The sequence below is a fragment of the Aptenodytes forsteri genome, unplaced genomic scaffold (genome assembly GCF_000699145.1).
Source record: "Aptenodytes forsteri isolate BGI_AS27 unplaced genomic scaffold, ASM69914v1 Scaffold141, whole genome shotgun sequence".
NCBI classification, from domain to species: Eukaryota; Metazoa; Chordata; class Aves; order Sphenisciformes; family Spheniscidae; genus Aptenodytes; species Aptenodytes forsteri.
Window position 1 is genome coordinate 1,184,441 of NW_008794416.1, and position 25,357 is coordinate 1,209,797.

Here is a 25,357-nt window from a genome sequence, read left to right on the forward strand (position 1 = left end):
GGACAGACAACATCCTCTGCAAGAACAGGCCAGGACGGCAGTGCCGCACAGTGCAGCGGAACTCGAGACCAGAGCTCCCTTTTGCCGGGCTGTAAGCTGGCAGCTGTGCTATCCTCTGTGCTCAGGTGTCCCTTTGCAAAAAAAGGTGGCAGGAAGGTACACACCGATTTCCGTGGCCACAGGAAGACCTAAAACAGTCTGATAGCCGATCTCTAGATGTTCATAAAACTGAAAGAAGGCAGATAGACTTGTCTATGAGCCATCAGATGTTCCTGCCACCAGGGCCATCATGTAAAGACTAGGATCTCTCAGACAAGGTGGAAAGCTGCTGCTGTCACCTATACAGAACTGAGAAAAGCCTGCCTTCGTTGCTTTCCCTTCCAGGATGTGAGCATAGAGCAAATGCACATTAGACCAAAGGCCTCCAGTCTTTCAGTCATGGTTGACCATTCGGGCCAAGTTGACTGAAGAACATCATCTGGCAGAAGGACAGGGATGGAACAGGGAAGTGTAGTATAATTAAAACCTGACTTAAAGAAGGAAAAGAACACAGGAGGTGCACCCCTCTGGGGAGCCTGGTTCTGAAGAGCTGGTAAAATAGTCCTGGAGCTGATGGGGGTGTTGAAGCCCATGTGGATGTTTCACAGCGCAGAGAAGTGTCCTCTTCTCCCACTGGTGGGGCAGAGCAAGTGGAGCTGCGAGAGGCAGGGAAATGAGGGCTTGCAGGCAAGACCTGAGTTCAGAGGAAAACCTCTTTGGTTAGGGAAGACTTTCTTAGTCAAACCCTGGAGCAAGAAGGAGCAAAGACAGGGACAACACACACTAGCATCCAGTGCTAAGAGAAGCAAAGACTCACTGACACAGGCCGTTAAGAGCTGAGCGTGGCCAGGTGCTTTTGCGGCTGGGCATGCACCACACAGGGTAGGATTCGTACATGCCTTTGAGGAGAAGCGTAACATCCCAGAGCACACAGGCACGCCTAGTGTGAACATGTATTTCACTGTTGGTACTGAAATGCTGCAGGGCTCTTGGAACAGGCAGCTACTTACATCCAATCCAGCACAGATATACAGCAAGTTAAAAACACCTTATTCTTCATTTCCTGTGCTCCATCAGTAATCACTGAACTGGCAGGGAAGCTGGAAAGGCTTCAAACATGGCCATTTATCTGTGCGTTTATAGCCGATGCTAACAGGGAAATCCAAGGGACGAGGACACACTTAACTGTCTTCTGTTTTAACCCAGCTAAACTCAATAAAGTTCTGGTTTTGACCAAATATTCACTGCAGCATTCTGACTTCAACTGGTCAAGCCAGCATCTAGGAGAGTTATCCAAGAGCACAAGACGACAATCTTGTGCAGAGCGTCCGCTGGTTTAATTGCTAGTCGTAGTGTCACACCACAGGTACAGTGATCCCCAGAAGGATTTGAATCCAGCATCTTTTCAAGAAACTGATTTCAGAGCCTACAACTTCAAAAATTTAAGCCTGTAAAACAGGAAAATGGGTTTATGCAAAAACAGTTCTAATAGCGTAAGAATTATCCCTTCTTCTTCCCTCTCTGTTAACAGTTGAGAGATTGCCTCCATAATCCACTCAGTTTAGGAAAGCTCCGTTCCCTTCTTTCTTCAGATAGTGTCTCGCTTCCAAGCGGCATATTCACGTTTGCATCATCACACGCGCTGTGGCAGGTACGAGACAGGAAAGCACAGCAAGTTACAGAAATGCAGTGCCCGTCCTCCTGTTCCAACTGCACAAGGCTGCCATTTGCGGCGTGCACTGATGCAGGTTTTGAACAGAAACAACTACTGGGTTGTTGTTTTTTTTTTTTATAAATAAAAAAAGTTTATTAAATCATTTAGACTTGAAAGAAGTCACAATAATTAATGCACTCAGCAATTATAGCAAGTGCATTCTGTACACCACCAACCCAAATGGATTGCTTTTGTATTTTATAAATAAAAAATAATATATTTACAATGAGAAATAAAAGCATGGCATTAGGCAGTTAAATTAGCAGATTACACAAATGCCTACCAGTTGATTTTTTAAAAAGTACAAATCTACAAGATTACATACGACACGTATAACTTCATTAGGTTTAAGTTTTCAGAATCACAACATTTTCGTACATAATTTTTACTATGGCTCTTCCAACCACTGCCTATAAAACCCCCTTTTTAATGGAAAAAAAGCTCCTTTTCCTTCTCTACAGGTTTATCTGTATAAAATGCATTCCCTAAGATCTACTATAGTGCAGAAGTATGAAATGATTTCCTCTAATGACTGGCTATGGAGAGTGACAGTATGTACAACTGTGGTACTTTTTTGCTTCAAAAATAGTGCAGATTCCCAGTTTACCCACCAGGGACAAAAATGGAGTCATAGTTCATTTCAAAACCGTCTTTGTTTCACCAAAGAGCAAGTGATCCGGATAGATACTCACTAGGCTTAGAGACTGTAATTTGCTCTATAAAAATACAGTATTTTAATTCTATTTACATGTTACAGATCTCTCACTTACCCAGCAAGCTGACATTTACAAGCTTCAAAAAAAACCCAACAAACCCAAAAAAAGAGATAATGGAGCACAACATTGGTAAGCACAGTAGCTGGACCCATCCGCCTAGGAGAGTTAAGGTAAGAAAAATGGAATGTGAAAAGTGTGGTTACTGACTTTCGTCGGCTGTCAAAGTAAACGAAAATCTGTCCAATACATCTTATACATTAAACGTGGCAAAAAAAGTTTAAGTAAACTATTTCCAAGACAGACATTCTGCATCATAGGATCCTTCTGCTGAACAATCCCTGTAAAACCTGCCGAGTGGAAGAAGTGATCCTGAGGATAATTATTTGCTTGGTTGTCTTGAATGCTTATTTCCTGATAAACTCATTGTCCGTGACCTCTGCCTAAGCACTGGTTTTGGTGGGAGTTCCAAGTCTTCAAATACAGGATTTTCTATGATTGCTGCAGCCTCCGGTCTTTCAGTGGGACTTGGAGAGAGCATGTCCTTCACCATGGTGTACTAAAAGGAAACATGACACGTGCTACATGAACCAAGTCACAAATTCTTTCTTATTTAATGTTCTGACTTCAATTGTGGCTGTATGAACAAGTGGAAAACGTCCCCAGTTGCTTTCTGATTAATTTGCGTATTATTAGTGCTTTGGCACAGTGGTTAGAACTGCATTAAACATTTGAAGATGTATCACTGTGCATCCGTTAAACTGTCTTTACTGTCAAGGGCTACAATCAATTTGGCAAATCAAATCTGACCCAAGATTCAATAGAGTATTAAACCTTTACATTATTTGCAATCAAAAGAATTTTAAAACATATGAAATATAATTTATGAGTAATTTTTAGCTTCATGTTTAAGCCACCATGTTTTAAGCCACACAGTAATTTTTCACAGCGATTAAAGGTTTTCCTTTAAATATACAGGTAGATTGAATATTTGTCTCAAATTTAATCAGAATTACACTGTCCTGCTGAGCACAGGCCACCACATTCCCCTGGGCAGTCTGCAGCTGTAAAGCAAGAAAGCCTAGTCTCATTTAGCTGCTGATGTGAAGCTACCATGAAAACCTGAAAAGAATCTCAGCTTTTTATTAGAGAGGTTTTGTACATCACCTCCTCTTTATCTGCAACCGTATCACTTTAAATATCTGCCTAATAAGAAGAACACAGCACAATTTGCTCCTGTGGTTTCCTACTTGAGAGATCCAGCTCCTGGAGTGAAATCCCATACAGCCATGGTGCTACCTAGTCTCCCCTTTACCTGTCTAGAACTCTGCACTTTCTCTTTGTGAATATGGATTTGTTGCAAGAAATCATGTCAGGATGTATGTGAAATGAATGACTGCAAGTGACAAAGGGAAGCCAGGTAATATCGTATCGTTACTGGAGGTAAACTGTGTGACAAAAGTATCATCATCCACATTATTGTAATGTTAGAGTTTCGAAACATAGAAAAGTACAGGGATAGAGAAATGCATCTTAACACGAAAGCTATTTTTTTCCCTCCATTTTTACCTGCAAAGCAATTGAAAAGCAAAGGAAAAAAGCTACAATTATTAAAGAAAAAGCTACAATTAATAGCATCAGATACACTTACCTCTTGTGCATATTTCTGAGTGAACAATGGTGGAAACTTCAAATTTCTAACATCACTTAAGATCTGCAAACATATTAAGAAAAACATGTAACTTTTCCACAATACCATTCTTCAGTAGTATTACTCTATAATTCTTAAAAAAAAAAATGCAAAAAAATCAGCCTGATGGAAAAAACTTGGTTTAAAGTCTTGCTTTAGTGGTTAAAAATCACAACATACTTGAATGGGCAAGTCGCTGCTTCCCTAGGTATACAGCCTGCAATAGGAATGATGTTACAAGAATTCCGATCTCTGCAGTTTTAAATCAGCCAGATACACAACCTTGTACTTTCTCACTTTGGCTCAACAAAGTCAACAAATCTGTGCACCACCCATAATCCCCAAGATCACCTACACCAGTATTAAGCCACACAAAATGACTGGCTCTGTCTTAACAACGTAAGCACTAGTCTTTATTTAACGTTTATGGACTAACGAGCAGATTTATCAGCTTCGAAAGCAGTTCCATGTTGCCTATTTCTGTGTCCTTACAAGGTAGCTGGTCTCCTTCAGCATTTCTTCCGTAACAAGCACATTGGCTCCATCTAGTGACAGTAATTTTCCCACGTTCAGGCACACAATTATTTGCAGCAGGCTACCTTACGAATTTAAGTTCCGTAATTTCCAGGAACCCACAACCCACTTCAGCATGTTTTTAGTGCAGAAGGGCAATATTTAGCACTTAATTTCTTTTAGATAGAAGGATCTCCTTTTGCAAAAGTTTGAGCACAAAAATATAAGAATTCTAAAGTTAAAAAAAAATTCAATATTACTCCACTGAAAGTATAAACTGACCAGTTAATAGTGATGGGCAATAGTCAAGCTCCTGTTCAAGAGAACCGAGTTTTATGACAATAAAATGCTTCAAATAATTGTTCTCTTTCTCTGCCAATTCAGTCTGCATTTAGTGATCTGTTTTCAAACATCTAATTTGGAAACAAATTGCACTGCCACAGACTAACTGCTAACAGCTTGAGACAGAGGCGGGTCTCTCGCTCCTCCTCTGGGGATTTTTCCAGCCCGTTGTCACGGATTCCTAGAATTGGATGGGCTACCTGGTCAGGCAGAGCACGTTTTGCTTCAGCAAGTAGTGCTAATGCTTGGCTGATGCCAATGAAAACCTCGGCGTAACAACTTGGAAACAACTACTGAAGTAGCTAAACTCCAGAACTTGAGAATAAAGGGGTGGGGGTTTCTTTTTGATTTTATCAAAAAGAGTGGAATGACAGTGAAAATCATGGGAAGTTAGGGCACTCTTTTTACCCTCTTATGAAGTAAAACATCGGAGTTAGATGCAGTTTAGGATTCACTCCGATTACTTGCTTTGCTTCTATACCCAGGACAGAAACTGGAAGGGCAAAGCTTGTAGTCACTGCTGCAGGAGATCTTGAGAATCCAGGATAGCTCTTTATCGGGTATGTCTCTCAGTAAAACTGATTTTATTTAAGGAAATTAAGACTGGTTCCAGTGCAAGGGGTTCAAGTTAAGCACTGTCATTCCTCCTCTAGACTATGCTCTTTTGTACCATGAAAAGCCAGAGCATTTTAAGCAAGAGAATGCAACACCAGCGTAGGTAAAGCGTTTGGTCAGGCTGCATTCATGGTGTTGTTCAAGCTGCTTCTTAGATCTTTGCTAAAAACAATCCATCTTCATATGAGAGTTTAAACACCCTAAGCACATATAAATGACAAATACAGGTTATAATGACTCATTCTTTCCTGCATAGGTCACTGGTCACCATATACAAGAGGAAAAGCCTTCCTGGCTGTAGCCCCTGTTCTCTATGAACTTGTTCCTGAGCAAGATGGATCCCACGTGCATTTCAACAGCAAGGAAGAGTTATTATACACCATCAAACCTCCCAAACTCACAGCTCATGCTGTGAAAGTCATCAATTACTGGGAAGATTGTGCTTAAAGCTGAGTGAGAGTCTCAGCTAAGACTTACTATAGGAAAAGGAACAGCACTTTTTCACTGAGTGCTTTGGGTGAAAAAGCACTGCAGATGCAAACGAAGGAAGAAATGATAAAAATGCACAGCATGGTTCCAATTCTTGAATGAAAAACAAGCTGGTAGGCTTAAAGTCACAAGCTATATTTGTTGCTTGAGTTCTTGGATATCCTAGTTCAATAATTTCTCTTACTTGGCTTGACAACAGAGGAGCTTTGTAAAGAAATTAAGACCTCAATTCAACTGCACACATTAGGAAGACTGCAATTTATTTTCAATGATTCAGGGGGTCTGTACAAGGCTGATAAAGAAGTTGTGCTCCTAATTGCAAGGCTTTTTCAAAACTGAGAAGAACCTCTTGCAAGTGTTTCACCAAGCGAACAGCTATTTTAAACGAATGATCAAACCGAGGATAATCCAATACCATACATACCCTGACCCTCTCCATCTGTGTGCTGAAAGGGTAAAGCAGCTCAAAGAGAATCAGTCCCAAAGAAAAGATATCCACTTTGTGCGAATAGGTGTTCCCACAGATCTGAAAATTCAAAATTAGGGTCAGGTCAAACTACTTACTGTATGTAATCATGTACAACGTAAACAACCCCCTTTCAAGTCACCATATGGAAGTGATTAGCCCCGTGCAGAGCTGAAAACTACAGGACAGGCACATTGGCAAATTTCACCGAATGAGCATGGGAGAGCAAGGTCCTGATCATCAGCTCCTCTTTGCAGACCCAACTGTAATGTAAAATGTTTCAACTTACCTAAACCTCATGCACAACAGTGTGTCCTTGCCCAATTAACTTGAATATTATACAGTTAACTTTCTACTACATTAAAGGCAAGATAAATGAATGCATCTAAGTACAAATCATTAGCCACTTTTTTGCTATAATAAATATATATATATTAAAATATTAATTTTGGAATTCAATTTAGCTTAAAACTCTACTTTGAGAAAAAAATTAAGTAACTTGATTGCAACAATTTACTAGAAAGAGTGCCTGATCTTTGAGCTCCCAGGAATTCAGGTGACTTCCAGGCACTGCCAGATATAGCTTTAGAGCAGAGAGCACAAACCTGTTCTGGGCTCATGTAGAGTTTGGTCCCTACTTGTCCTGTGTGCCTGGCATAAGCTGGCATTGGGGTAAGTACCGATTCCTCCTCCTCATCTTGGTCCATAGCAGTTACCAGTCCAAAATCCCCAACCTTTACTATGTCATCCATTGTGAAAAATATATTGGAAGGCTAAGAAAACAAACCGGTGAAAAGAAAAAGATATGTAAGTAATAAACAAGTCTCTGTGTTTCAGTAGATACAACGCTTTGTTCTAATTCAGATAAGCCATGCTGCCAAGGCTAAAAATGCTCATTACACATCAGGTTAGCAGAACCAGCTAAGAATCTTAGCTATTTAGGAAAAAGGAATTACTCCTGCATTAAATAGTCTCCCTTCCTGAAACTCAGACTGCTCATTTCTTGTCTTTCAGTAGACGTTTACTAACACTAGGTAGGTCTGCTGAGTAACACGCACAAAAGTCAACAGCTGTGGGGAATGGCACAGATAAGTTATCCAACTCTCCATCACATGGCAAATTCACACCAGATGCTGGAGTTCTGACTCAGCCTTTTTTATTCTAATCTGAGTGCTAAACTCGTTTGCCGTATTATTAGCCAGCACGTAGCACATCATCTTAGTGTTAAATTATAGATACACTGGAAGCCTGGGAACAAGGTCTGCTTTTCAGTTGGTACTGTGCAGTTTAACTGTGGGAAGAGCTGTTTACATAACAGAATTAAAAATTTATTTTTGATAGAAGCTTAAGAACTTTGCAATTCACAGGCGCAGCAACAGTGATGATCTGGCTTAACTCTCCCTCAGCTTGTTTGCCAGGTACCACTATCCGTGGCTTAACCTACTGATAAAGGAGACTGGGACCAAGATGCCCCCTTACTAATGGTACATATCTCAGATGGTTTCTCAAGAGACTTGCATTGTGGCTGACAGAATAGCACATGCCAAATGAATTATTATTTCTTTGAAACACGACCGCTCCACCTCAGTTACAAATAAAGACGGACACACAGTTCTGGGGGAAGAACAGACTGATCCTGCAAGGGGGAAGAAGCAGCAGGATTATGTATGGGGAAGGGCTGAGGCATGGTAAAGAGGCAGGTGGTGCTGGGCAAGCTCCTCTTGGAGCTTCTGGACCTTCAAGGCTGGGAGAACATGGTCCGTGCTTTGTTGACATAAACCCTGGAACAGGAGGAGGTAGACAGATACAGAGCCGTATTTTTCCATAAGATTAAAGGACTACAAAGCTGACCTATTTCAAAGTCCATCTGACTTCCTCAGTTAAAGACAAACCCGCTCTGTTCAAGAGAGAAACAAGATAGAAAAAAGGCTGCTTCGTTGTTTTTTTTAAGCAACAGAAAGCTCTGAGAAAAGCACTACAGAAATAGTTAGATATAACTTGTTAGTTCCACAGTGCCCACATCCTGCCTCTAAAACTGCCTTCTGAGCCAGGTCTTATCTCCTGCTATATTTTCCTGTAATGAATGTCATGCCCTTCGGAGTCGCAGCTCATTTAGCGCACAAAAGCTACTACCCTGTAAACCCATAGCGTCTCCAGGCTCTCTCTGAAGCATTTACACGGCACCCACCCTCTGACTGCACACCCACGTTGCCAAAAATCTTTATATCAGAATTTTAATGCTCAAGGCAGAAACGTCTCCATTAGGGATTTGTATCCCATTGTGTTGATCTCCGTTGCCCTCCTCCTCCAACCAACACACAAGAAGTCAACAAGATCTGTCTTGCTTCGCGGAGCAAAACTCAACAGAAAGTTTTATTTCCTGTGCTTCTCTGGCTGAAAACAGATTGTCTCTGAATGGGCTGGCATATAGTTTCTACAAATTAAGGAGAATGGACTTTCTGCTATCGCAAACTGCCAGCAAAAATAAGCCATCAAGGCCACATTCAGAAAGAGGAAGTCTAAGGCAGACGCACACAATTTTGATTTAAATCAGAAGAATACAACCACCCTCTAGTTTAGTTATCTTGCCACTTGCACAAAGAAATTTCTTTGCAGATTCTTCAATCAGAATAAGAATTCCCATTTTTTCAGAGATATGAATAAGCTACTTATACAACTGGAAGACTACTGTTTAATTCAATTAATGCTGCAAAATGTATCTAAGACTCTTCTTGCAGTTCTATGAAACTCAATTTCTTTTGAGCTGTCAAGCATGACCGACAGACTATCCTGGGAATAACAGTAAATTCACTTGACAAACAGACTTCTGTTACTGTACTTCATTTTCTTCAAAAGAATTTGAACTGAGTTATTCACTTGCCTACCTAAATTCCTGCCATCTTGTCATTATGGTATCTCTGATTAGTAGGAGCCTAATTAATGCATCTCAATATGCACTGTTAATTTAAATATTTAAAAGATCCTCTCGAATCTTTCAATATGCATGCATACAAATTTATTTTCACATAGGTCAGTAAGTTTTTGTCGGTGCCAATGGGAGCAAGAACTGGCCTCTGCTATCAGCTAGCTCTGCCTCTAGCAAAGACAAAACATCTTTGCAGTTTATTTGCTTATTAGTGCTGGCATGAACTTAGGGTTGCATGACCAATCTCTTGGACAAATTGCAAAATTAGGTGAGATCTGTTCCAAGGAGCTTCTGAAAACTATAGGAAAAAAATAAATATCCTAGCTGTTTATTAGACCAAATTAACACATAACAGACAAACTTCCAGGATCCAAGAATAACCTCTATACACGCATGGGAAGTTTTCTGAAGCAGGAAGTTGTTTGTTCAGGGAGAGCCTTTCCAAGTTGTTTATACCAAGTAAACAAAATAAAATCTCTTGTTCAAATTGCTGCCAACATTGAACTTTTAAGATGTTCCAACAAAACACTACACAACCACTGATTAAGACTAATACAGCTTTAAGTGAAGATCTACACAAGCTTTACTGAACAGTGATCTCAGTAAAGACTGCAGTATCGTTAAGAAAGATTATTAATTAACAAGTCTAGCAACATAGTAGTATAGCGTTTTAATTACTTTTCTGGTTAGTTTCTCAAGCACTAAAGATTTTTCAGATAACTGGTTCAAGGTAATTGCTTAATGCTGATGGGGAAAGAAAATACTTGGATGGGTTCATGAGTTTTTCCAACTTTGACATAGCCTTTCAGTGTTACTTGAATCCCCTTTTACTGCCACATCTGAGATGGCATTTTTGTCTTTTGTTTCTACTGATACCAAATGATTACCATCCGAGAAGCTACAACAGCGGTTATAATCATCTCAGTATTTACTCCACTGAGGTAGGTATCAATGCCTCCTCAAATAAGCAAAGAGAAACAGCACCTGCCTCTCCACTGTTTGGCAAAAGCAATCCATTTCTCAGAGCTTGTAATAGTAAAACTAACTTCAGCTGGGCTCTTTAATTAAATTCTGGTATTTGGTAACACATACTGACACTTCCAGTACTAAAAGTTCCAGCAAGATTAGGCACTAAGGTAGGATCAGAAGCAAAATGAAAGAAGGGGTACAAAAAGTTACTCCTGACTTCAGTTACATTAAATGCCAGAGATAAAAAACACCTTCTCCCAGTCTTAACAGGCTGGATGTTATCAGACATTGAAAAGATTATGAATCCTTCAGAAAGCTGCATTATGATAGTCGGCATTGACTCAGAATTCAACTCCAGGACAGTTTACATTTCAATCCTAGAGCAGCAATACTTAATTTTATTTTCTCTAACCAGGAGTAACACTGCTGCTCTTAGGCGGTATTGCTATAGAAAGAAGAAGGAAAATACTAGAATTAGAATCATAGAATCATTTATTCGGTTGGAAAAGACCTTTAAGATCATCGAGTCCAACCGTAAACCTAACACTGCCAAATACTGCTTCACTTGAAACGGTAGAACAGGATCCAAAATAGCTTGCTTTGCCACACGGCTCAGCAATGAACCACCCTGAATTAAAAATGCCATAAAACAAATGCAGCTGATCTGTGCCAGGTACAAGAAGTCTTGCTGTAAGAAAGACTTTAATTGCAATAATGAATGATCAATGTTTATTTCCTGGAGCACTGCACCTCCAGATTATTGTACAGCCGTTAACTCCGCTTTTGTAACACCCATGCTGAGGTCACTGGTAAGAGTCAACTATTTTAGCAGGATTTGTCTCCAATGCCACATTACTCCCACATACAAATAAAATTTTACCTGTATCCACACACTCATGATCTGTCAGTTTAAAGCAGAACTTGACACTGAACTGAACAGCCTGGCACTGCCGTATTAGGAGCAGTCAAATTTGGAATTGCTGATGCTCAAGTTTGCAATGCAGTGGAGGGACAGCTACCCTGTGACGCCGTTTGAGTCAGTCCATGTGTTTCAGGAATTTCACAGCACCAGAGACTTTTGTATGGTACTTTGGGCACAGATAATTCAAGTTACGATAGCTCCAAAGATAATCTCACAGTACTAAACCAGAAAACGTTTGCCTATAGGACACAGCTAGTGAGATAACAAGTTACAACTAAACCAGAAAACGTTTGCCTATAGGACACAGCCAGTGAGATAACAAGTTACAACCAGAATTTGGAAAATTCAGGCATTCAGTGATGATCATGCCAATAAATAAATAAAAAATACCCCAACACATTTCCTACAGTAACCTATGAATACAAACCTTGAGATCCCTGTGCATTAATCCTTTGCTATGCAGAAAGTCAACCGCTTCAGCTATCTGCAGAAATATCTGCAGACACTCTGTCCTTTCCCTCTCCTCTATCATGCATCTTCTGCTCATCCAGTCTTTAAGGTTCTCTTTCCGGCAGAGCTGCATCTGGATGTAAAGATACACCTTTGGAGAGGTGGGCTTGACTTTTTCTGTAATATTTTTAGAAAGGTCCAGGCTTAAACTTGTTGGCCTTGGTGGAGAAACAGAGAGGGGGCTTCCTGAAGCAGATTTCTTGTTAGCGGATTCCTTTGTAGTTTTTGCCTTATCCTCAGAAAGACTTTCATCATGTGAAACATCAATTTTTTCTTCCTTACTAGAAGCATTTCCACAACCAGAATCCTCAAACACAATAGAAGAGGAGGTCCCTTCCCTCAGGTGTACAACAGGAACAGTTGAAGAACAAATTTCCAAGGAGTGACCCAGCTTGTTATTGTTGATAGTACTGTCTTCTACATCACAGCCTGTAAGGACACTGTCCTGAAGGTTTAATAGTGGATCTTCTGACTGGTGTAAGTCCCCGTTGTCCATGGCAGAAAATTCCAGAGGAGAAAACTGGCTGCCTGATGAATCGGACTGACCACAGGGTATTCCCACAGACCTTACCCTCTCCAATGAAGTGGCAATAACTTCAATGTGCTCCTTTGTAGAAAATGGCTCTGTTCTGATCTTAAATGATGGGACGTCCATGGGACTGGGAGAACTGAGTGGCCAATCAGTGCTAGAAGAAGAAAATCGAGAGAACAATACTACAGAACTTCATTCCACTAGAAATGCATTTTCAGAAGCCCAGGTTTTAACAACTGCTACCTCTGAGAGCACAGTGTCACACCATAATGGTAAATAACTATCCAAGTGTGGGAATCACTAATAACCAGGATTTAGCATCTGTTTTTCTTAGTGAGGATAATGCTTTCTCATTGAGACAAGAGTGTTGATGAAGGAAAATTTAGCAAGCTCTACTGCCTGGGTTCCCAATGTGCAATCAGGCTCATCTTCAGCTTGAAAAAATTCAGTCCTTTAGAACATGCATTGCAATGACTATTTAAAGTGCCTTGGAAGAATTATAGCTGTAAAATGTTAATTTGGTGCCTGAAACATAAAGGTTGCTGTACTCTAAAAATTGCCAGGCGTGTTAAGATGTTATTCTGAGACCACTAAATAGTCTTGTATTAGGCCTCATTCATTAAACGCTAACATACAACCACTTTTTCCTTTCTTTTAACATCCTTTAAGTCCTTTATCTAATTTTCCATTTCTAACCTACTTCTACCAAGCTTTATAAATCACCACTCTGATTATCCCTCACAGATTTATGCTGAAATAAATTCATCGAACCATTGGAGTACTGAATCAGATCCATCTAAACCAAAACAACAGAGAGGAGGAAAGCAGTGGAAAGGAACAAAGAGGACAGAGATGCCGAAGTTTAAAATTGAATCACAGTACCAATGCTCCAACCTTCCAACCACCCAAAGATTCAATTACAGAAGTTAAATTAAGAACTACAATATGTTTCCTAAGCTGGAAGAAGGACCTTAACACAACAGAGGACCCAAAAATCAAGACACGCTATGCACAAGTGTGATATATTTGTACCTTGTGCAACTGAAAAGTTGACAGGCTAAGTTAATAACTATCTGTTTCCTACATAGTCTCTCCATCTTCCTGGATCGTCTACCAGTTCTGTTGATGTACAACCTCAAATTCAATTGTTAAAAAAAAAAAACGAGTTACCTTTCATCTTTTAACCACTGTTCATCCATCTTTTCCTGCCATCTCTCAGGTGGAGCTTCCAGCCATGCGTTGAAATACCGAACAATACCTGGATGCTCAAGTTTAGCCAACGCCTTGACTTCCCGCATCACCTTTTCACGAGCCAGCTCCCTAGGATTTGGGGTGAGGAGAAGAAAAACAGACACACAGTCACATAAAAGCAACAACATAGCATAGAAACTTCTGCAAAGGAATTTAATCAAAGACAGCGCAGTATAAACCAGGCCAGTAGTATTGCTCTTCACCCCGAAAGACAGATATGTCTTAAATCCCCCAGAGTAACTCCTTTAGGTTAGAAGTGTGGGGGAGCAATATGTGCTCATAACAGCTAAGCATTTAGTCATCCTTTTTCAAATAATTATGGGCAGCAAAACTGAGAAGAAAAGGCTCATCTTGCTCTCAACTGTTTACAAGGATAGAAAAAAAGACCACCAAACTGCAATATTCTACAGGGATATAGAAGACACTGACACAAAAGACAGACAGTAATACCTTAGTATTTCTTTTTTAATTGGCATAACATAAGGAGACTGCAGAAAGACTATCTCTGTTCTATGGACAGGAAAGCAGGTAGCCTGCTATCTTACTGAAGTAAATAATCTCTCTTCATAAGACCGTAACTGGATCAAATGAAGTCAGATGGTTTTATTTAATGATTTTGAATATGCTTAGAAAAGAAGAATTCAGGCTACCTTAAATTTCTGAACAAAACCTTCAATCTTAAATAGTCACGCTTATTTAACACATTAAAAAAAATAGTAATTCTAGATTTCATAGCTTTACCCCCTCCCTCTACTGGCCTGCCTGTTGCTGTTCTAACTTGAGATTTCCAGAAGCAGTGTCTCCCATCTCCCACTAAAAGGAAGTGCTGCAAGCTCTGTGTAGGGTAATTCAGCAGCATGGCTTGACCACCTATGACTGAAAGAAAAGGTAGGGGTTGTGGGACCAGAAAATGAAACAAATGGACAAATGGAGTCAGAAAAGCTGGTGAGGGAGAGAGAAAAGAAAGAGAAGGTGGAGTAGGAAAGGTAAAGAGAGGAAGGAGAGAAGCAAATTAACAGCGCTACAAATAACTGGTCCTGTTATCAAAGGCTCTATTCATCAAGGAAATCAAAGGAGTTCCCATGTAGCCGCAGCATCCTCACAAGGGTCCTGCTATGCAAGTATTTTAGCCAAGCAGGTCACCCTTCTGCTGTGATTAAATATGCCAAATTCTCGATGCCAAAACTAATTCAGCCCCCCCATTAATAAGTATGTCATTCATCCTAATGCAGTATCTGGGAAATCAGTTCAGGAACAGATGGTTCAGTGTAGGATGGGATCCCACCATTCATTTATTACCTCTTCTATATCTCAACAAACTCATTCATTACCTGTTAGGTAAACGGATCCTTTTGATAGCGTAGTTGCAGTCATCCACTTTATTTTTGGCTTCAAAAACTACTCCAAAACCTCCACGCCCCAGACACTGAATTGGTTCAAAATCTGTCAGATATCTAGGAGGAGAAGGGTGTGAGGAAGGGACAGAAGAATGGAGGGAGGATAGAGGAGAAAAATGCATTAGTATACATAGAAAAATAAAGTAATTTATGACTAGGAGTGAAACATTTCTGTACAGGCAAAACATGCTGAACTACTTGAAGCATTTCTTGTCTTTTTTCCCCGGCTCACCCACTGAGGCAATCAGATGGTTTACGAAATGGACAGTTGCTGATTATGCATTTATTCAGTGTCTATCACAACCCAGCAAGATCCATTATCCATACACATGACAAACTGAAGAAGCTTTTCAGAGCATCAGGTTGCACGCTTAATGGATCATGGACCATGGGTATGGAGCCTAAGTTTCTATACCCAAACTAGGTGGTGACAGCTAAGTATTTTCTAAATCATGATTTGCCTTTAATCCCACCCTGAATAACTATTTCTACAACTAGTCCTTCTAAGCATCCCTTCTGAAACATCGCTGGTCTTAAATCTCACTACCTTTCTTATTCTTCCTCATTTTAAATAATCCAGGTCTTACTTTCAGTGAGTTATAAATGTACAGGAAACGGTCACGTTTTCTCCAGAGTGTCATGACATGCCCCTATACACCGTTCTGTCTTAACCAATTCCTTCCTAACAGCAACAAAAGTTTGTTCCAAGTATACTCTGCTTATTATGCAGAATATATAAAACATATCTGTTTCCATCTGCAATTGCCGTTCTCTGCTTTAATCCATAAACACAGAAACAGAGGGAGTAAACACTGATTAAGAACTTAAAGAATCAATCTTCCATTTCGTGTATCAGCAGGAAATAGGAGAGCAACATTCCTGATCACAGGTATCCTGTAGACTCTCCGGGATTGCTTAGACTAATCATAACTGCAATGTCCCCCCAGTAATGGGGTGACAGGGTTCTTTGTGTCAGTTGCCAATTATCCTGCAAAGTCGCAGGACTAGGATTAGGGTAGGTAAGAACAAGTGAACACCTACTCTTTCCTCCAGACAGCATTAGCTGTCACACTGACTAAAAACCCTGTACGTGTTGTGTTGCACTGAGCTCACCTTGACACGTATCCAGAGTTCTTGACGTCACTCCAGCTGGTGTCTTTAACATCTCCACAAGTGGGCTCATATTTACTATCAGTCTGACACTGTGTTTCAGATTCCTTCCGCAGCTAACAAGGGTTACCAAAACAAGAACAAAAACCAAACAAAAAAAATTCAACTCCTTAAGTACTGCAGACCAGTTTGTACCCCTAGATAAGGCATTAAATAATTTCAGTGTAAATATCTCCAAAGACATCAGATATGGTTGAAGCAGTCTAATCTGCTTGCTGATGCAGTTAAGTAAATTGCATATAGCAGCTGACAGCCTTCACAGATAGATTAAACAATAAATTTAAGCTTTTGATTTTGTTATCTCATTAGTTATTAATTTATTAATACTACTCATTGCAGACTCAAAACCAAAAGAAAAGGCTAGAATAATACCTTCTGTATTTAGGATTCAGAAAAAAATACTTACTCTGCTGTAAGGATGGGGATGGAAAAGTTTGCGTACGATAAAAGTTGTGGCCACAATGCAAAATATAATGGTGCTAACAATCTCCTTCCACCAGTGAAGCAGAAGAACAGGATCTTTTTTGCGAATGTTCTTGTAATTCGTATCATCAAAAAATCTAACAGTGATCTGGGTGCTACGTTTATTTCTCTCTCTCTTGTAGTAGGGTAAATAATAACCATTATCTGTGTAAAAAAGACACAAAAAGGGCATAGGTTTACTTGTAGGTAACTACAAAACAATTTTGTCTTCTCATTAATAGGTTTCTTCAACAGACACAAGGTATTTTTGTTTGCATGTCCCAGGATTTTAAATGGGACATAAGCAAATTCAGTAAATCAAGGTTGTGGACTCCACAGCAACTAGGTCTCCAATCAAAGTTTACCACCTCAGAAGGCCTGAGCACTGATAGCTTTAAACCAGAGTATCGTCCATATGGAAAACTTTATACTGCCAAGCTGTCTCTAGCACTGTTAGCAAATTCTGAAAAAAATAATTCACAAGCTTTTTCTACTCGGACCAACTATCAGTGGCAAATGGCAGCACACACAATACCTCTGCAGTAGCAATTTCTGGCACTCCAAAGTGCTTTGTGTGGCACTAGTTGTACATACACCACAATCTGGAAATCCTAGCTTGGGCAATAATTTCCTGGTTCCTTAAATGTTGAAAACCCCAAACAAAACATATTTAAGATCAAACAAATGGCCAGTTACTGAATTTCACAGATAATAAATGGGTAAACCTGGCTATTTGGAACTCTTCAAAATTTGGGACTTCCACCTACCATATGGATACTGCAGAACTGAAAGTGCTCCATTACTGTACTCTTCATGAGAATACTTGTCATTGCTGAGACACTTATCGAACTCATCAGACCCCACCAACACTGGAGTCCTGGAAGGAGAATCTAAGCATAGAAAAGACACAATTTTCTGAGCTGAACTGTTATAAAAATTCTGTTCTTGTACAAATTTCATGAGAACTCCAATTGCGTAATCTTAGAAAATGTCTGTTGGACCAGACCATGAGAACAAAATTAATGCAAGGAACATTAAGAAGGTTATTTTAAGGTAACTGTTAGTTAACACTTCTCCCCCCCTGCCAAAATACTAGTTTTGGACAAGTCAATTCACTCATATTCACATCACTGCATAAAACTTCCTCCTCTTTTTGTAGAAAAATTTGATTTAGAAGACCAGCATTTCATTATTAAGACCCTGTAAAATCCATAGTAAAAGATAGCAGACATTAAATATTTAATCAGAAAAAAAAAAACCAACTAATAAAGCACAAAGATAGTTCCTGAACTGGTTTACAGCTGGAAACATTAGACTAGTTTGATACATATTGGAAATCAGAAAGGTGTCCTGTCTTTTCAGAGCTAGCTCAATTGTTACTTACGGATTAAAGGTTTCCATTTGATTTTGGGAAGAGGAATAATTGCATTATCATTCCTGGATTCCAGAGCCTTTGGGTTGCTTGGGAATTTCTCAGAAATTCTGACTGATGACTGAAGATACAGCTGGCCCCTGTACATACCTGAGTAATAAACCATAGAGCGTATTAGTCTTAAGATTTAGTTCTCTTCACCTCTGGCATAAAATTGCCCAGTTAAAATATGTGGTTAACAACATTTTTGAAAATATTTCTTTATATTCTGAGAATCTGAGATACTGACTCTCATTACTAGGCTGGATGAATTCAAGTAGCACGTTCCCTTTGTTCTAGAAAAGCAAGAGATCAGGACATCTCATTTTCACTGCTGGAGAGCTGAGGCTGCAGAAGAACGCCAACAATTTGGAAGAGGTATAAAGCACCTTGGGCTTTGCAGTGGTAAGAATTCTTTCAAACTTCTACCCTTGTTAATGCTGGTACAGACTACTCCTCAACAGCTATTATGAGGAAGGCTGGAACAAGCCGGCTTCTTCCTAGTGTTATTCTTTATCTGTGTAACCACTTACAGGAACGGTACAACATGTAAAGACTTATAGAAAAAGGCTAAGGTAAACGAAGTCTTAGAAAACCAAAGCACGTTTTCCTCCCAGAGACAGACAGACAGCTGAGAGAAAGAAGGCCCTGGAGCCACTCTATTTCAAATTGTCACAAACTACATCAAATAAATTCTGATGGCTGGATGAAAACTCAGTCACATAAAATCTTAACTGAAATTTCTTCATGGTAAGTTACTGCGATCAATGTAGAAGAAAAAATTAATGTCACAAATTAGCGGGCTGGAGGCAGATATTGCTCATTGCTTACCGAGCAATAAGACTGCCTTGTTAGCTATAAACCTACCTTTAAAAGTTTCAAGACTTTCAATCATCTCCAATGTACCGAAACTACAAAGCGGTGAACAGTTCAGAATGAAAAAGGAAAATATTTATGGTTTTGAAATGTTTTGGTTTTGAAAAAGAAAAAAAAAAGAAAAAAACCAATCTTTTAACTATCACTGTTTAGGCTAAACAGTCATAGATATTAATTCTGCCATACCTTCTGTAATTCTCAGAATTTCTAAGATGGGTACACAGAACTCTGACTTTGAATGGCAACAGCAAAGATGACCAGAGCAGGCTAGGAAGAGATGAGAACACATCTCTACCTTTTGAAAGTCTTTAAATCAAGAGAAGGTGCTTTTCTGGGATTTATATGTTAGTAAAGCCTCAATTTTTGGGCTTTATAAAGCAATGTGGGTTAAATTTAACAGCCTACATTATGCAGAATATCAGACTGGACATGTTACAGCTCCTCTTAACTATAATCCAACAGAACAGAAAGGTCTGCTTTAGTACAGCCTCAACAGAGAAAAGGATAATGTTTACTACAGAAAACGCTGCAGTAGGTGCCTCACCCAAATAGACACTGGATTCTGTGGCCCCTCTGGCAGCTTCCACAAGATCTTCTTCATCTTCCAATACTTCATTGTTCGCAGTGTAACTTGTGTCATCAAACAGACTGATTGGAATTACTTTGCCATCCTTAACCAGCCATGCAGAAGCAATTGGAGTGCAAAACTGAAGAAGAAAGAGGTAACTGGAAAATTAATGTTGTATTAACTAGGTATTACATAAGAATAATGCTAAACAGTGTGCTTAAATTCCTTGTTTTAGTTTTTGTAACATGTAGCGGCTCAAAATCAGAACTTCAGTTAAAAAAATTACAAGCAGATGTGTGCTTCTTTACAAAGACAGCACCTGAAACCGAAGATGAAAGACATCATCTATGATGCTGCAAAACTTCTACTTCTGTAACATTTAATATTCTGCCTTTTCCCCTACCTGGTATTCCCATTCCAGATGTCCTCCTCGTTTGTTAAAAGCCATCACCTTCCAGTCAGCTACTGAGACCTTTATCACTGTATCTTTCATCATAGCTTCCTGCTCATCCACATCTGAAATAATTTTTGTTTCTTCTTTGTTCATATTTGATTTAAAATCGCTCTCAATATATCCCGCTCTAGTTTCAATATCTGGGACATAGCGCAGCTCGAAGTGACCAACGCTGAAATTCCACCTTAAAGAAAAAGAGAAAAACTTTGTAGAAACAACTTATATATTCCAAGGAAGTCCCAAATCCTCCGTCCAGATGATTCTTAAGCTGAATTACCTATATTTGACTCATATTTTCACAGTAAACTCTCAGATTGTCAGACGAACACAACTGTACCAGGAGGGGGAGTGCTAATCCAGAATACAAACTAAACAAGCTGAGAAATCTTGTCCAACATGATGGGCGAGTTGAGAAAACAGCTGGTGAAGTAGGGCCAATGGCATTCAAGGTTTAGTATATGGAGAGGGCAATTAAAATCACCAAGTAGTACAGCTGGATCTCTTTAGGTAGGAAAAATGTTACATGTCTGATGAAAGCAACAACTATAAAGCATTTGGGAAGCAGCATTCTACGCGAGACTTATTTCTCTTCATTAATAAAGTGGATTTAATTTGAAACGTAAGGTTTTTCAAGCTGGGGGAGGGACAATGCTATTTTTTTGTTTTAAGCCCACACACAACCTAACATAGGATCTCTTTGACAGGTACTTCATGAAACCAGGACTGCTCATGTTCCATAGGTTAACACTGAAAAAAGACAACTGTATAAGGAACACAGGCCTGTCTTGCATAGCCAAAAGCTCTTTCATTTTTGTAAACCAACAAATCAGGGCAGAAACTGAAAATTATTTTCAGTTTCTTTCAGAGAAAGAATAATTCTTATTTCCATGATACAGCCCAATGCTATAGAGAAGATACAGAGGGGAAAGGATGGCAAGTTTGTGTCTTGAGCAGCAAGAAGGGGGAAAATATTTCTTGAACAGTATGTTTGGGTACCCAAAGTCTCTCAGGACCAGTCTGGCATCAACCAGGAGCCAAAACACCCTCCTTAAAGAATTTACACCCCTATGGTAAAAGCTTGGTGTATTTTATATATTCAGTTCATTTATTAAAAGCTTTTCTTTCTCTGGATTAAAAATACGGAACTATCTTGTAAACTCCATAGCAACGATACCGTGCCACCAGGAAAGCACCTCTGTTTCTGACTACAAAGACAGGAGGATTCAGGTGCACAAGAAAGCACAATCAGTCTCCAAGACCCATGGAATCCAAGATTTCTCTTTTAAGACTTCTGATCTGCTAATCTATTCAAGTTCTAGTTGGGTTATCTCTGATACACTATCGATGCACAACCTGTCAAATCCTGCTGCAAACAGAAGAGGGAGCAGGGGAACAGGGAATGACTAGTTCTCCACTAAATTGTTGGGCAGTTACTGTATCTGTGTATGGCAACCTGCCTTTTAAACCTGCACTTTATGAAGTGGGTTTTGGTTTGTGGGTTGGTTTGTTTTTTTTTTGTGGAATGCATGTCTGTATTTTTATAGAAACCTTGATGTATTAAAACTTCAACGTGACAGCATTAGGAAAGTCACAGACTGAACCAGTTTCTACAGCTTATAAAGAACAGACCACCTCGTTATGAAATGAACAAAGTAGATTAAGAATGGGAATTTTAAAAAAGAAGTAGTCTGAAGACTTTTTAAAACGAAAGCTAAAGACATCAAGGTTAAAAAAAACCAGTGACAGTTACCATGAGTAGGTAAAGAATTTAAAAGTGAATCAGTAAGTCATAAGATGACTTTTAAACTGTCTCCTTTTGTACAAAAATTAACAGTTGGAACAAACATTAGTGATGCTTGCCTTGTGCAGTAGAGCAGTGACAAACTCTTGAGGTACGCAAGGACATGAAAAGTAATTTTGATTTGATTTAGAGGGAATAAATATGTGCACGTATCTTTTCTGTCTAATCATCTATAAAAACTGAAGTTCAAGACATTTTTCAAAAGCACTGAAGAGCAAAGGGGTTAGATCCTAGCCAACAGTCTGGTGAATTCCTTTGGTTAACAATCTAAACTCCCTCATGCAATTCCTAGTCTAATAAGAGTAAAAAGAAGGTCAAATCCTTAAAACATTACACATTAAGAACTTCTCTCTATCAGATTGTTTCCGAACAATTCTTACACTTACTTTTCATTGCCACTGCGTGGTCCAACAGCACGGACTGTTTTCTGGGTTCGGTGTAATAGGAGCGTCTCCTCCTGTTCCGTTTCATCGTCATCCCACCGGCGACAGCCCATAGCTGAGCAGATGTACTTCACCTAAAGGACAAGGCAAGAGAGTCACACGTGCTTGGAAGTTCTGAAGAACTTCAAGACAAACAAATGTAATCAACAGTGATATTCAAAGCTAATGATCCTTCCAACACATTTTTGGCACACAGGCGATTTGGAGCTCTGAAATTTTAGATCCTCGACTTGAGAGATGTTGAAAAGCCTGGTTTAAGAGATAAGTGCGTTTCAGAACTGTAATTTTCAAAACACTCTAGGAAGCCTACAGTTTGGGCTATCTTTGACTACACTATCAACGTTTTTCTACTTCCAACAGAAAGAAATCTTAGCTCTCTCTTTTCCCACTATTTCTATGGACATTGAAAGATCATTCCTACAAGGCCCATAGCATAATCCTGCTTTTGTGCTATACTTGCCTCAGCATAACTCTATTAACTTCAAATGAAGTACTATTGATTTCTATAAAATACCACAGAGCCTTCCCCCTTTGCCTTGTCAGCTATTAAAGGCGAAAGAAGACATTATTTAACTGTCACAGTCACACAGATTTTGCAACAGTCCCAATCTCAAACAGAATTTGGATTATACAGACAACTGTATTTTGAAAAGCGAGTTGAACACACTTTCAGGAAGTCTGAATCGACATCGTACTGCCAAAGACAACAGACTGCCTAAACTCTTAATGAGGAAGAGTCAGGCACTATTTCCTGTATGAGGCACCTTTGATACTGTGAGCATAAGCCAGGAATCAAAGCAGAAACCCAAATTTTCACTTCCTGAACACTGGGGGAGGAGCAGTCTGTTGGTGCACAGTGCCCTCCGCTATCAGTGAGGAAATCAAAATGATTTCATGAACTCTTATTTTGGGTCTATGCTCTTTATCACCAGTGATCACTCTACACCACGCCATAGAAGTGCTCTACATTGAAATGTATGGTCAACATGAAAAAACTGATTTTGTGGAAAAAGAACATTGGCAGTTTAAAATTTTTAAACTGAATCTATTTTTTTAACTTGTTTTAAAATGCACCAACGTTTCCTATTTAGGAAATGTCTGTTCTTCACTACACAAAGTATCTACAAGAATTTTACTGACATCTGACATTAAGGAGGGGGAGGGGGATGTCAACTCTAGGACTGTGATAATGAAATTAATTCCTGTGCTTTTTCTAGCCTTTTTTTCTTCTGTGTTTTTTCAAAATATAAAACTTTTAACCAATGGATTTCAGAAGAAAAATACCTTCTGAACTAGTCAGACAGCAAGTAGTTTTCAACTTAACTTTTGCATATAATTTAAAATGTAAGGAGAACTTCTTCTAAGAGATAGTAAACTTGCTGACAACTACAAGTCTTAAACTTTTGCATATGTTGAATGTTTTTATTGTTTTCAACGAGCTATCCCTCATTAGTTGTGAAAAATCTGAAATTAGTTGCGAGAAAAAGTGCGTCACCTAAAGCCTTCTTTTATATGCAGTAAGCTGAACAGCAAAGACTACTTCAAGCAGAGCTATACGATAAAGCTGAACTCCTCTCCCAGATCGGTAGAAAGGGGTCATCCCTCTTTTTCACCCTCACCCACCTCTGGTCACAAAACCCCTGTCTCTTCCCTTGTGCTGGCTCTGGCACTCCCCGACCCCTTGCTGAGCTGGCTACAGCTAACCCAGCACAAAACTAATCCAATAAAAAGTGAACAGTTTTCTGTTGGGTTAGCAAGTTGAATCAGCTTAGCACAGGGTGAGACGTGTTAAAGCCAGCACAGGGGATACAGCAGGAGATCGCAGTCAGGAGGAGATCGCAGTCAGCAGCTCAGCCATATCATCTCACTGCACCAGCTGTCATCCTTACTCCAGCCCGCTGCATTTGTTGCCCAAGAAGTTCAGATTCTGCCCTTTTGTGCCGTGCAGTTGTATACTTGAGCTGTACTGCAGTTTACATCTCAAGAGCAACCTATTTGCAAGACAGTGCTCGAAACATACATACGCAAGGCAACTTTTCAGGCCCTTACCTTCCCTGAGTATGAGCTTAGCCCATAGGTCGTCAAAGACTTTCCCCCAACCAAGACAACGTCCTCGCCAAATTTGTAGGATGACTCGAGAAGAGATTCAACTGTGAAAGGAACTGCTTCCATGCTCTCTCGATCCCGATCCCACTGGAAAAGGTCCCCATCCAAGGAAGGGATTATCATCTTATTTCCAAATACCTAAAATAATTGAGTTGAAGGTTAGCTACCATTTAACCACAATTTTATCAAAACACACAGATCACAAATGGAAACAGAAACACTGTATAAGCAAGTACAGTGCAATTTATTCCAGTGTCCTATTTTATGGTTTCATATCCCAGAGTCTTATTTTTCAAAGTTATACTGAAGACAGGAAACTTTCAGGCATTCAAATCAAATCCATATTTCACTACTTTTAGTTAAAAAACCAGTTCAGCGTGTGACACCTTCCACTTTAAGCAAAACATTTTAAAGCTTAATCAGTTGATACATGAGTATTCATCCAAACTGTAGAAAATATGATACAGGGAGAAGCATTCTTGAAGAGACAGTCACTGGTTGAAGTGCAAGTTTTGCAGACTATTTGTGACAGTTTCAAGACAGTGGCATCGTAGGTAAAGTTCTACTTCATTGTTGTTGTTTTTCCAGAGCTAGTTTACTGCTAAACACAGAATCAATCATTCTCTCTAGATCAGAAGACTGAATTCGGTTTTAAAGGAAAAGCTGAGCCTGTATGTGAACTCTTTTACAATTAATGACTGCTCCAGAACATCTATCCTCCTGTAAAGCCGAGAGCGCAATTATCATCGAGATCAAAGCTCACATTTCACCTTTGCCTTTCCAGACAGTTAAATCTAACTTCTCCTCCTCAGAATTCCTTATCTTTAAGTATACCGTTCCTGTATGTGCTGGTTTTGGCTGGGATAGAGTTAATTTTCTTCCCAGCAGCTAGCATGGGGCTGTGTTTTGGATTTGTGCTGGAAACAGTGTTGATAACACAGGGATGTTTTTGTTACTGCTGAGCAGGGCTTACACAGA

At 39.5% G+C, this 25,357-nt stretch overlaps 1 protein-coding gene across 1 annotated transcript in view; it reads right to left on the reverse strand.

The window, feature by feature from the left end:
• Nucleotides 1-1,959: 1,959 nt before the first annotated feature.
• The window catches only part of EIF2AK3 (eukaryotic translation initiation factor 2 alpha kinase 3), a 38,299-nt gene continuing 14,901 nt past the window's right edge, over nucleotides 1,960-25,357 (reverse strand). Inside the window, exons 2-16 of the mRNA XM_019474660.1 lie at nucleotides 24,323-24,517; nucleotides 22,217-22,347; nucleotides 19,979-20,213; nucleotides 19,552-19,714; nucleotides 18,105-18,242; nucleotides 17,488-17,610; nucleotides 16,665-16,885; nucleotides 16,202-16,314; nucleotides 15,023-15,145; nucleotides 13,611-13,760; nucleotides 11,826-12,594; nucleotides 7,187-7,354; nucleotides 6,540-6,641; nucleotides 4,118-4,180; nucleotides 1,960-3,025 (exon numbers count right to left, since the gene is read on the reverse strand). Coding sequence (XP_019330205.1) covers nucleotides 2,849-3,025; nucleotides 4,118-4,180; nucleotides 6,540-6,641; nucleotides 7,187-7,354; nucleotides 11,826-12,594; nucleotides 13,611-13,760; nucleotides 15,023-15,145; nucleotides 16,202-16,314; nucleotides 16,665-16,885; nucleotides 17,488-17,610; nucleotides 18,105-18,242; nucleotides 19,552-19,714; nucleotides 19,979-20,213; nucleotides 22,217-22,347; nucleotides 24,323-24,502 — 2,856 coding nt within the window. The 5' untranslated portion in view covers nucleotides 24,503-24,517 and the 3' untranslated portion in view covers nucleotides 1,960-2,848. The remainder of the gene's footprint in view (nucleotides 3,026-4,117; nucleotides 4,181-6,539; nucleotides 6,642-7,186; nucleotides 7,355-11,825; nucleotides 12,595-13,610; nucleotides 13,761-15,022; nucleotides 15,146-16,201; nucleotides 16,315-16,664; nucleotides 16,886-17,487; nucleotides 17,611-18,104; nucleotides 18,243-19,551; nucleotides 19,715-19,978; nucleotides 20,214-22,216; nucleotides 22,348-24,322; nucleotides 24,518-25,357) is intronic.